General features: G+C 43.9%; 1 protein-coding gene across 1 annotated transcript in view; it reads right to left on the bottom strand.

The window, feature by feature from the left end:
- PIGU (phosphatidylinositol glycan anchor biosynthesis class U) overlaps window positions 1-13075 on the bottom strand; it is a 107561-nt gene that overhangs the window by 61002 nt on the left and 33484 nt on the right. Inside the window, exon 5 of the mRNA XM_049779273.1 lies at window positions 1794-1903. Within this exon, the coding sequence (XP_049635230.1) occupies window positions 1794-1903 (110 nt within the window). The remainder of the gene's footprint in view (window positions 1-1793; window positions 1904-13075) is intronic.

Genomic DNA, 13075 nt, shown 5'->3' with positions numbered 1-13075 from the left:
ACGGGGGACCATATGGGACACCGGGATTTGAACCAACCACCTCTGGTCCTGGATCGGCTGCTTGCAAGGCAAACACCGCTGTGCTATCTCTCTGGGCCCTAAGGTGAAACTTTTACTGAAGTAGGAAATGAACTGAGAAAATGGATTTTAAAAGTGGTAACAGGGAAATCTAATAAAGCCATAATTAATCATTATTTTCATTCTACCCTGTTTCCAGGAAAGACGGGAGTAAATAAGAATAAATCATTTTGGGGCCAGAGTGTAGCACATAGGCAGGGCATTTGCCTTGCAAGCTGCCAACCTGGAACAGACTTAGGTTTGATCCCTGGCATCCCATATAGTCTCCCAAGCCTGCCAGGAGCTATTTCTGAGCTGAGAGCCAAGAGTAACCCCTGAGCACTGCTGAGTGTGGGCCAAAAACAAAACAAAACAAAAAAATGCTAATCTAAGCAGAAATAAGAAATAAAGACTAGGGAACAAATATAAGAAGGAAAGGCCAGGGGGAGAAGACCAAATGAGTAGTCTACAATATTGTAATTATCAGCTTCAAATTTGGCTCTGAATTTCCTGGCAGACTAAGTGAAAAGGGAGACCAGTTACATAATTCTGATGATCAGATAGGAAGAAACATACCAGTGTCTCAGGAAAGATTATAATTATTATTCGCAAATAAGGACCTTAAACCTAATACCTCCCAGGGCTGTAAGATTAGTAGCTATAAAGCCAAAGGCCTAGAAATTGCTGGTGGCTTTCCCACCACCTCCCCTGCCTGTGACAATCAAAGACAGGTTGATTACACAAGCCATAAAGAACTGGCTTCGACTATTAACCAACAACTCCCTGGAGACCCTGAATGTGTCTAAAGGGATTCTGAATGTTGCTAAATTCTACAAGATAATTCCCAAAGTAATGTCTGAAAAACATCAATGCGCACTGATATCTTTAAAAATTTCTGGGCAGGGGAAATCATTTGTAAATAGCAGGCGCTGTTGAGGAGAAGCTGGTAAGGAAAGGTATACTACAGGCAGAGGGTTGAATCAACCAAACATCTTCACAGGGCCTGCCTCATCACAAAGTTCCAAAGTCACATGCTGCACCAGGAAACTTGCCTGTCCTGTTTACTCTGTAGTCCTAGAAACCCAGTATTTTATTAATATTCAATTACCAGTAGCTGAAAGGGTAATCATCCATATTTGTCTATCTTTGGAATATAAGTGGGAAGAGCCGGAAGGGACTAACTTCCTGGCAGCACTGAGTTACTCCTAGGAAATTCTTTCACAATCTCTGCTGTTTCCATATGCCCATCCTGGTCCCCTCCAGGACATGTGTCTGTTGGGCACTTAACTTTAGTTTTCTGAAGGATAAATGGGTGATCAAATGGCACATGAAACACAGAAGCTGCTTGAAACTGCCACATGAAGATCAGAGTTTTCTCCAATCCATGCATCACTATTAATAGCTGATGTCATCTTACACTCACAACTGAAGGCTTTTTTTTTTTTAAAGGACGCACTGGTTACAAGTAGGCTAAAGTCCAGATCAGTGCTGAGTCAAAACGCATTTGTGAGGGGTAGACTGTGTGCGTCCCTGTGAGAGGCTTTGTCCTAACAGAGACAGAATGGCTCTGTCTCTTTTGCTGGCCAAAACCCCAATTGTGCAAGAGAACTACAGCAAATACTTGATGACTAAGACTGCAAGTCTCCAAAAATACAACAAACAACACGGGAGCGTCTCATCAGAATTTCCCCACATCTGCCATCATGCAGCCAAGTTTGATCAGAGAAAATACTTACAACAGGGCAACTTTCAAAGGGATGTAGCGCATTTCCATGGGGGTTCGGATGAGTTCGGCCACATCTGGGGCATACTGATCAAGCTCGAGGAGGAGCTTTTGCTTTTTAAACTGGAAAATAAAAGACAATTCACATAAAAAAATGACTTCAACCTCTTCCATGGTCCTCACAACTTTCCACATGCCTACACTCTGGCCCTGTCTCTCCAGGCTCATCTCACACCATCTCCACCCCCCACCTCTCGCTTTCTGAGCTGTAGCACCAAGAATGGGCCTTGTTCCTCCAGCACCCAGGTCTCTACATCTAGGCATGGATCAATTGCCTTTGGATTTCCCACAATGCCTGCAGCTCCCCATTAAATCACTGCTTCAACAGGAAGACACACTCTCCTCCCCTTTATACACATCATTCCATGAACTATCTACAGTGACTTGTTTTGCTTTATTTTGTGGCCAAACCCACACACACATATATACATATTTATTTATTTATTTATTTTGTTTTTGGTCACACCCGGCAGCGCTCAGGGGTTACTCCTGGTTCTGTGCTCAGAAATCGCTCCTGGCAGGCTCGGGGGACCATATGGGATGCCAGGATTCGAACCACCAACCTTCTGCATGAAAGGCAAACGCCTACCTCCATGCTATCTCTCCAGCCCCTCAAAGGGTCATTCTTGGTGCTACTTAGGGAACCAATATGTGGTGAAGGGAATTAGAACCAGAGATCACTGCATACAAGGAAATCACCATAGCCCTGTATTACCTATTTGGTCCACATCATTGGTTATTTTTTTTAAAGTAATTAATATTTGTTTCCCTTATTAGACTTGAAAAATGGCATGAACAATGTATTTCTGAATGACTGAATGAAAAACTGAGTGGCAGAGCAAAGTTCTTTGTCCATTCTAAAGATCCCATTGCCCTAAGACCCCACAGTTTATCAGTAAAACTATTCTCAAGTAGACTAGAACAGTTCTCATCTCCACAGCTCTCTCCTCAGTGCTATTGTTTCAAGTTTCTGTTTTCTACAGAATAGCTAGGGAAAGGCCATCGTAAAGAGGAGGATGGGGGCCCGGAGAGATTGCACAGCGGCGTTTGCCTTGCAAGCAGCCGATCCAGGACCAAAGGTGGTTGGTTAGAATCCCGGTGTCCCATATGGTCCCCTGTGCCTGCCAGGAGCGATTTCTGAGCAGACAGCCAGGAGTAACCCCTGAGCATTGCTGGATGTGGCCCAAAACCAAAAAAAAAAAAAAAAAAGGAGGATGGGGTGCGGTGCAGATGTAAGATGTTGGAGACTGAACAGGGGGTTGTAGATCTCTGGTATGTCCCAACAAGTTCAAGGGTGTGTTCCACAATTGAAAAAAAAAAGTTAGGGGGCCGGGCGGTGGCGCAAGAGGTAAGGTGCCTGCCTTGCCTGCGCTAGCCTTGGACGGACCTCGGTTCGATCCCCCGGTGTCCCATATGGTCCCCCAAGCCAGGAGCAACTTCTGAGCGCATAGCCAGGAGTAACCCCTGAGCGTCAACGGGTGTGGCCCAAAAACCAAAAAAAAAAAAAAAAAAAAAAAAAAAGTTAGATAATCCAATAAGCAAACATAGCCAGACTCTATGTGAAAAAAGACTCAAGAGGGCCCAGAGAGATAGCACAGCGGTGTTTGCCTTGCAAGCAGCTGATCCAGGACTAAAGGTGGTTGGTTCGAATCCTGGTGTCCCATATGGTCCCCCATGCCTGCCAGGAGCTATTTCTGAGCAGACAGCCAGGAGTAACCCCTGAGCATTGCTGGGTGTGGCCCAAAAACCAAAAAAAAAAACACAAATTTAGCTTAGTGATAAAAAATATGTCTTGCAAGACTAAGATCCAGGGTTCAATTCAAAACACCAAGAAAATGTTTAGAAGAAACTTTTGGGCTTTTTGGGCTACACCCACTGGTGCGCAGGGGTTACTCCTGGCTCTGTGCTCAAGAATCATTTCTGGCAGGCTCAGGGAAGTGAGGTTGGGGGACAACCATATAGGATGCCAGGAATTGAACCTGGGTCAGCCACATAGAAGGCAAATGCCCTCCCCGCTGTGTTATTGCTCTCACCCTAGAAGAAACTTCTTTCAGTTTCAAAGAAAACCAAGGGCTCTTCACAGGAATACAGAAAACCCCCAACTTCTTGAAGAGATTTACGTAGATCCTTAATTAGAAAACCTAAAAAGCTTCAAATAACTTCCTTTGATCAGCTCTAGTAAGATTTATGCAATGCTGGGGAAATATTCCAGGGGCTGAAGAGAGAGTATAGGGGATAAGGTTCTTTTTTTTTTTTTTTTTTTTTTTGGGTCACACCCGGCAGCGCTCAGGGGTTACTCCTGGCTCCATGCTCAGAAATCGCCCCTGGCAGGCTCGGGGGACCATGTGGGATGCCGGGATCCAAACTACCATCCTTATGCATGAAAGGCAAACACCTTACCTCCATGCTATCTCTCCAGCCCCAAGGGATAAGGTTCTTGCCTTGCATGTGACCAGCCCCTGGAATATTTCCCCAGTATTGCATATGGTTCCCCCAAGCACCACTAGGAATAATCTCTGAGCACAGAATCGAGAGCAGCCCCCGAGCACCACCAGGTTTGGCCCGACATCCTCTTCCAACCTATCCTCCCAAAGATTTATGCTGCCATTCACAGCTGAGTTGTTGATTAAAAGGACAAACGATATAAAAGATCTGAGTTCAATCCCTACCTTGCAGGGTGTGCCCCCTCTAAAAAAGAAAAGAAGCACTTAGTGTGGACAGCTGCAGAAGTGGAAGAGAAAAAGGTCCCAATAAGAGCTCTGAAATTACCAAAGAAAGCCACCTGGAGTAGCCTGTGAGAAGAAAACAGGCAATGAGGTCAGCCAGGAGCAGCCAGAGACAACTGGAATGCAGCAGACCCATTCTCTAGGCAGGACGCCAACCAGCAGGCTGGTGTCAGAGACAGAGGCAACTTAAGAGGAACAAAAGACCCAGGGCAAAGGTGACATTGTGCCAACAATAAAAGAAAAGAACTTCCCTGTAACCTCAATTCCCCAAAGTACTTTGAAAAAACCATGATGGTAAGAAAGGAGAATTTCCAGTCATTAGCCCCCTTCATTACCATCTCTCTCCCTGTATTCTGCAAGTACAAAGGCACAGCTGCCCTGTGATAGTAGCTCCAATGGTCTAGCCACTTCAATCCTGACTCAGTTTCTCAGGTATAGACAATATCCCTTTAAAATATCTCCACTGCATTTAGTTATTGATAGGGAAGTGGCTAAACTGTAAGGAAATTATAAAGCAAATACACACCCACAAAGAAAATCTTAGATGTGTCAAAAATAGGGGCGGAGAGATAGCATGGAGGTAAAGTGTTTGCTCTGTATGCAGAAGGTCAGTGGTTCAAATCCTGGCATCCCATATGTCCTCTGAGCCTGCCAGGAGCAATTTCTGAGCATAGAGCCAGGAGTAACCCTTGAGCGCTGCCTGGTGTGAACCAAAAAACAAAACCAAAAAAGATGTGTAAAAAATAAAGTTAAAGAGTACAATTTAAAATCCCCAAATAAAGCAACAGTGATAGCACAGAGGTTAATGCATGCTGTTCACTCTAATTTGATCCCCAGCACTGCAAAACAAAACAAACCAACAACCAACACCCCCACCTCCACTAAAATAAATCCAGAAGTGTTCTGGATAAATTCAGCAGCCTGAGATGATGACATTTAAACCTCTACCACAGGAGAAATTTGTTTGTTCTGTTTTGTTTTGAGCCACACCGAGTGTGCTCAGGGATTACTCCTGGCAGGCTCCGGGGACAATATGGGATGCAAAGGATGGAATCCGGGGATTGAACCTGGGTCAGCTGTGTGCTAGGAAATGCCCTACCCACTGTGCTATTGCTCCGGCCCCCACAAGAGAGATTTGAAATGATTTTGTGGGAAATCTGACATGCTTCTTTAGTGATCAGAAAGCAGCGCAAACAAAGCTGCTTCTGTACTTTTCCACATATGTTACATTTCAGTTGAAGTTGCTGACTTATGAAAAACTTCAAGATGGAGTTTTCCTCCCCTTCTATTCATTCTCCCAGAAAATCTTTGCTGTATCCTTTGCAAGACCTTGGTTTTGCAAGGATGGAATTCCCCACTTTAAATAAAGAGCCTTTCCAAAACAATGAAGCCCTGGTATGTGCAGTTGCACCCTTAAAAAACTAATGTTGGGGGGGGGGCGCTGAGATAGCATGGAGCTAAGGCGTTTGCCTTCCATGCAGAAGGACGGTGGTTCAAATCCCAGCATCCCATATGGTCCCCCATACCGGCCAGGGGCGATATCTGAGCGTAGAGCCAGGAGGAACACCTGAGCGCTGCCGGATGTGACCCAAAAACCAAAAAAACAAAAAGCTGGAGAGCTTTCCCAGGGAACAGGGATCAGGTCTGGTATGTAATGTCAGGAGTTCGATTCCCACCACCAACCATTATAGCCCTGTTAGCACACAGCTCACAGTAGAGGTGTATCAATCTGAGTGATGAAAAATAAGAGTGGCCCTAGGGGCCCCTGAGCACTCTTCGGGAAGTCCCCTAAATAAACAAAGAAACAAAAGTGGTTCTGGAGAGGGAGAATGAACACTCCACCCACTGAATCATCAACTATCAGCCTCAGCCCTTGACAAATTAAAAGCTCTCTGATCACACAAGTGGGCACACGTTTATCAAGCCACTTGTTCTTTCAAACATGAAATTTGAACTCAGCAAAGGACAGACTTTAGTGTTTTCTCAGTTTTTTTTCCAACCATGGTCCCCTTCTAACCTTGTTTCCTGTCGGCACCGTGCCCCCCCTCCCCCCCCCCCCCCCCGTTATACCAGCTGATCTCCAAGTCTCCTGTTTTGGCTTCCACCATTCACTTCCACCATTCCTTGAGTGCTCAAGGTTCACTCAAAGGTTGGCGGTGTGCAAAGCAAGTATCCTACTCACTGTCCTGTCTCTCCAGCCTCATTTCCATAATTTTTACCAAATTTCCAAGATATGCCCTTGGAATATCTGGAGGCCCACAGAGGACCATATGGCCCATGACTAAGAAATGCTGAACTTGACCTGGGTTTCTCCAGGTTGACTGCATATTGGAATCACCGACTAGACTTAAAAATTAAAAAAGGGCTGGAGCCAGGAAAATAGTAGGGTAGGCAGGGTGCTTTGCCTTCTACACATCTGACTGGGGTTCAATCCCTGGGACCCCATATGGTCCTGGAGTCCTACTGGGAGTGATCCCTGAGTGCAGAGCCAGTAGTAACCCCTGACCACTACCAAATATGGTCCAAAAAATAAAGAAAAATTGTGATGGGCTAGAGAGATAGTACAGAGGTACAACACTTGCCTTGCATACAGCTGCATAGACTCTGACCCTAGTCAGAATCTCCAAAGCCTGGGGCCAGAGCGGTGGTGCAGCAGTAGGGCATTTGCCTTGCACACGGCTGACCTAGAACAAGCTGCGGTTCGATCCCCTGGTGTCCCATATGATTCCCTGAGTCAGGAGTGATTTCTGAGCGTATTGCTAGGAGTAACGCCCCCCTGAGTGTCACCGGGTGTGGCCCAAAAGCCAAAAACAAACAACAAAAAAAGAATCTCCAAAACCACCAGTAATCACTCCTGAGGACCAAGAGTAGCCCCTGAACATTACTGGGTGTAGTCCACAAAAAAAAGTAATAGTAATAAAATTCACAATAGAATTAAAATACTGCAGCTTCAGTGGCAGAGACTTGTGTGAGCGAGACCCTGGGTTCAGACCTCAGCACTGGAGAAAAGAAAAAAGCAACAACTACCCTGAAACTGATATTCCCCCTCTCAAAGATAACTCCAATTTAACTTTCAAGGTTGTGGTCTGGCCCTCAACCATGTTATTTGGAATATTAAAATAACCTAAGGAATTTTAAGAGTCAAGTGGATTTTATTTGAATTAATAAATAATTCAAATAAAAATAAATAAGTTGGAGAACTAGTGTCTGGACTAGACTAACATTGCTCCTGTCAAGTGAGATGAATATAAAACATCATATCAATCAAATTCACCTCCATCAACTAACAGCTGGGATTGGGAAGGGTTTTAAACAGGTTACAACTTGAGAATAGAAAAATAAAACTATCCCAAATTTTAATTATTTTTCCTCTTTTTTTTTACCAATGGTCTGAAATTTCTATAACCTTGTATCCCAAATTTTAGTTGAGTATTATTTGGTAGGGTGGGCTTTTGGGGGGAGGGGGTGGTCAAGGAGCTTGACAGTAAGTGCAGTTTATGTAAGGTCTGAGTTGTTGTATAGTAAACATTTTATGGGATTATTATGTTACTGACCCTACCCTGATCATGACTGTGCCCTACCCTAGGGTGTGACCTGGCATTCTGCCCCCACCCTAGGGTGGTACCTGATTCTGGGGGATAAAAACAGGGTCTGTGGAAGGCAAGGGGCTTTTTGGCTGGAACTGAGGCTAAGACTTTGGACTTCAGTCTTGTCCACCGAATAAAGCTAATATTCCCACAAGCCTGACTGTCTGTGAGCTGTTTACCCGCCGTTTCACATCAGAACTGTCGGCTGGACGAGGTAGCAGATGCATTCTCCGCGCTGGAAGGGAAAGCCGTCATCCTCCATCCCTCCATCAGTCAACCGCTTCAGTGGCTGACTTGCAACATAATGGCACCTGAACAGGCTGAACCTGGACCCTCAATAACTGTAAGTGAAATACTTCATTGGAAATTTCCTCTGCTGACCATTAAATGGTTTCTGTGGTTAGTCAAGTGGATTCTGCCACGTTTTTGCTTATGCATTGGTTCTCTAGTATACAAGTGGATCATTCCATTTTGTTTAAAACTAATTGATTTTGATCTAAGGACAATCACTGCAGTTGGATGGTTGTGGTCTATATTTCAAATGAAAATTGCATTGTCTCCAGCCGTCATAGTTTGTGGAATTTCTGTGTTGGCTCACGTTGTTACTGTGAGCATAGTTATTGGCTGGTATTTAGGAAATAGAAAGTGTAGAAATGGTGAGGCTAAAACCAGTATGGATAATAAGGAAATCTTTCCGACGAAAATGCAGACCAAGGTGCGGGCTGACCAATACAGCCCCACCATCAACAATATAGAAATTTTTGCTGGAAGAAAAACAACTCAGAAAGTTAAGCCTGATTCTAGCGAATCGCATGACAGTAGTGACTCAGACAATGATCAACCTCTAGTGCTAACTCCAGAAGGGAAGCCTCCTTCTATTCACAAAATTGAATTGCACAACAGTGCAGATTCAGACGATGAACCAAACGCACAGCCTCAGAGCTCTATTCAGAGTAATTTTCCTAATCCGGCCTCATCCCCTTTACACGGGGTAAATGTTTCTAACTATGTAGTACCCTATCAGATGGAAGAGTTAGATCAGTTTAAAAAAGCATGTAAAGAGTATGGCCCAAAATTGCCATACAGTGTAGAGTTACTAAGACTTTGGAGTCAAAACTCATCTTGGACTTTGTATGATTTTAAAAGAATCACTGAAATATGCCTGTCTTCTAAACAGCGAACTGGGGCCCGGAGTTATAGCACAGTGTTTGCCTTGCAAGCAGCCGATCCAGGACCAAAGGTGGTTGGTTCGAATCCTGGTGTCCCATATGGTCCTCGTGCCTGCCAGGAGCTATTTCTGAGCAGACAGCCAGGAGTAACTCCTGAGCAATGCTGGGTGTGGCCCTAAAACAAAAATAGACAGCGAACTGAATGGGAAATGTACTATTCAGAAGGCGTAAAAGCCAAATTATATAGCCCAGATGGTACGAAAAAGCAAGTCGCATGTGTTACTCTATCGTATGAATTATTGATGGCAGAAAATCAATTTGCAAATATTCAGACACAAGCAGCTTTACCTAAATAAATCTTAAATTTAATTAGGGATATTGCATTGTCATCATAGGAAAAAATTGATTCTAACAGCATTGGTAGAGAAAACTTTTTAAAAATTACCCAAGGCCCTTATGAGTCATATACAGAGTTTGTAGGTAAGATTAAAAATGCTCTGAAGTTACAAGTTGAAGATGAGGAGATGAGAAACTTCCTAGTAAAATCTTTGGCTTATCATAATGCAAATTCGGCCTGTAGACTAGTATTGAATACATTAAATGAAAATGTGAATGATTTCCTTTATGCCTGTCAGAATGTCTATGGGGAACCCCAACCCCCACCCCACTTAGACTCAGTACAAACATTCCCAGTTACCAAGGGAATGATACCTTACTCCCCTCGGGGACAGGACACTTTCTGTAAACTAGGTCTTTGCCCAAATGCAAAAGGGGTCGCCACTGGGCGAAAGATTGCAGATCCAGAAACCTCACTGATAATAATCTAAGTAAAGGTTTCAACACAATCCCCAGGAAGCAAATGCCTGCATCCATTGTGGAAAACAGGGGCATATCAAAAGAAATTGCCATTTCCTTATAAATTCAGCTCCTCAAGGACACACATACAAGATGCAGGGAAACGCCCACAGGGCCTCCCCCCAGGCCCTTCCAAATCAGGGGCAAAGTTCACAGACAATAATCCTTCCAAGCCCAGCCCAAGAAAATTCATCACGATAAGGGAATTAATTCACTCCACATCAGGGAGTGCTGGATTAGACATCTTATGCCCAGAGGACATTACAGTTGACCCAGGAGCATGCCCTTACATGTTAGAAACTGGCATTGTGGGCCCGCCACCCCCAGATACGATGGGTTTGATTCTTAGCAGAAGTTCCCTCAACATAAAGGGTTTATCAGTAACCACTGGTGTCATTGACTCAGATTCTATGGAAGAAATCATTGTAGTTATAACTGTACCAGTTACATGGACCTTTAAAAAAGGAGAAGCGATTGCCCAGATAGAAATAGTGCCTTATGTCAAATTTGGGACTTCAGATAAGACTAGAATTGGAGGTTTTGGAAGCACAGATCCGGGTGCTGCTCAAAACTCAATCGTGGCTCTGGTTACTACTAAATTTAAAGATGAACACCCAATGATCAAACTTCACTTGGAAGGGCAACCCTTTGACGGAATGATAGATACGGGTACTCAGGTTACCATAATTTCTGATAAAGAATGGCCAGAAAATTGGCCTCTTCAGGAAATCCCATATTCGATAGAAGGAGTAGGAGGCCTGAGCTCCTGTCTGTTGAGTACGAGGACTATGATATTTTACGGCCCAGAAAATAAAAAAGCAATAATCAGACCTCACGTGGGCCCGTTTTCACTATCAGTGGAAAGCAGAAACAACCCATAAACCTATTTGGATCAAGGAGGATGAAAAATGGATAGCTGGATATCTTCTCCTAAGAGGAAGGGGTTATGCCTATGTTTCTACAAATGACAACCCTCCCAAGAAATTTTGGGTTCCATTACACCTTGTTAGAAATAGGGGTAGTTGGGGCCGGGCGGTGGCGCTGGAGGTAAGGTGCCTGCCTAACCTGCGCTAGCCTTGGACGGACCACGGTTCGATCCCCCGGCGTCCCATATGGTCCCCCTAGCCAGGAGCGACTTCTGAGCGCATAGCCAGGAGTAACCTCTGAGCGTCAACGGGTGTGGCCCAAAAAACCAAAAAAAAAAAGAAATAGGGGTAGCACAAATGATCAGGTTCAGACTATAAACTCCCCTTCAGAGCAAAAACAGAATACTCCAGACACTAACAGCAGTAATATTGCTGAGGTCTCTGGGGCAGGGAACACAGATTTAGCTGTCACACACCATTCATTGAGTGAGACTGATGGTAGTGATAAACCCTTACACTCCAAGATGCAAAAGGAAAGACAGGAACCTGTCTTAACTGGGCTCCAAAATATAGGAAACTCTTGCTACATGAACTCAATATTGCAATGCTTGTATAATATTTCAGACTTGGGGGCCGGGCGGTGGCGCTGGAGGTAAGGTGCCTGCCTTGCCTGCGCTAGCCTAGGACGGACCACGGTTCGATCCCCCGGCGTCCCATATGGTCCCCCAAGAAGCCAGGAGCAACTTCTGAGCGCATAGCCAGGAGTAACCCCTGAGCCTCACAGGGTGTGGCCCAAAAAAACAAAAAAAAACAAAACAAAAAAAAATTTCAGACTTGACTCAGTATTTTCATCAAGATCATTATAAAGGGGCCGGGTAGGTGGCGCTGGAGGTAAGGTGACTGCCTTGCAAGCGCTAGCCAAGGAAGGACCGCGGTTCGATCCCCCGGCGTCCCATATGGTCCCCCCAAGCCAGGGGCGATTTCTGAGCACATAGCCAGGAGTAACCCCTGAGCGTCAAACGGGTGTGGCCCAAAAACAAAAAAAAAAAAAAAAAAAAAAAAAAAAAAAAAAAAGATCATTATAAAAAGAATATTAACAAGAAAATCCAATGGGGCATGAAGCTAAATTAGCCGAAGATTTTGGTCGGCTCATCAAAACCATGGGAAATGGATTTCATAGATATATTAACCCAGAAAGCTTCAAAGCTTACTTAATGACCAGTTTGCTGGACACAATCAGCAGGATCCACACGAACTACTGATGTTTCTAATAGAGGGACTACATCAGGACTTGCTTACTGTAAATCTAATGACAGACAAAACTACACATCTTAAGGAAAATGAAAATTATGAACAATTTAGTCCAGAACACCAAAAGGCTCACAAATCTATTATTTATGATCTCTTTCAAGGACAATTCAAATCTATACTACAGTGTCTCACATGCCACCAAAAGTCTGAGGTTTATGAGACATTTGTTCATTTGTCTCTGGCTGTTACATCTATAGGTGAATATACATTACAGGAATGCCTCTCTGAATTTTTTTAAAGAAGAAGAGTTAAGGGATGACAACAAAGTTTCTGCAACAGCTGCAAAACTGGAAGGGATTATTCAAAGAAAACGTACTTATGGAAACTGCCACCACTACTTATAATACACTTGAAACGTTTTGCTTTTGATGGCAAACAAATAAAAAAATTGCACACTTATGTAGATTTTCCTTTAGAAGACCTCAATTTAGTAGAATTCACTTCAGAGAATAAAAGCAAGATTAAGAAGTACAACTTATCAGTGTCAAACCATTATGGTAAAGTTCACTATGGACCCTGTACTTCATACTGTAAATTTGCTGCAAAACAACACTGGATCAATTTTGATGACAAGAAGATTAAAAAAGTCCCTAATACATTAGTGAAATCCACAGCAGATCAAGATCTACAATGAACACCAGATAATCATTTCACTTCCTTATCAGTTGCTATTAATGCTCTAGGATTCTTTCCACAGGCATAATCAATGAATATGGATTGA

The sequence above is a fragment of the Suncus etruscus genome, chromosome 9 (genome assembly GCF_024139225.1).
Source record: "Suncus etruscus isolate mSunEtr1 chromosome 9, mSunEtr1.pri.cur, whole genome shotgun sequence".
Taxonomy (NCBI): domain Eukaryota; kingdom Metazoa; phylum Chordata; class Mammalia; order Eulipotyphla; family Soricidae; genus Suncus; species Suncus etruscus.
This window is presented reverse-complemented; position numbering and strand designations above follow the sequence as displayed.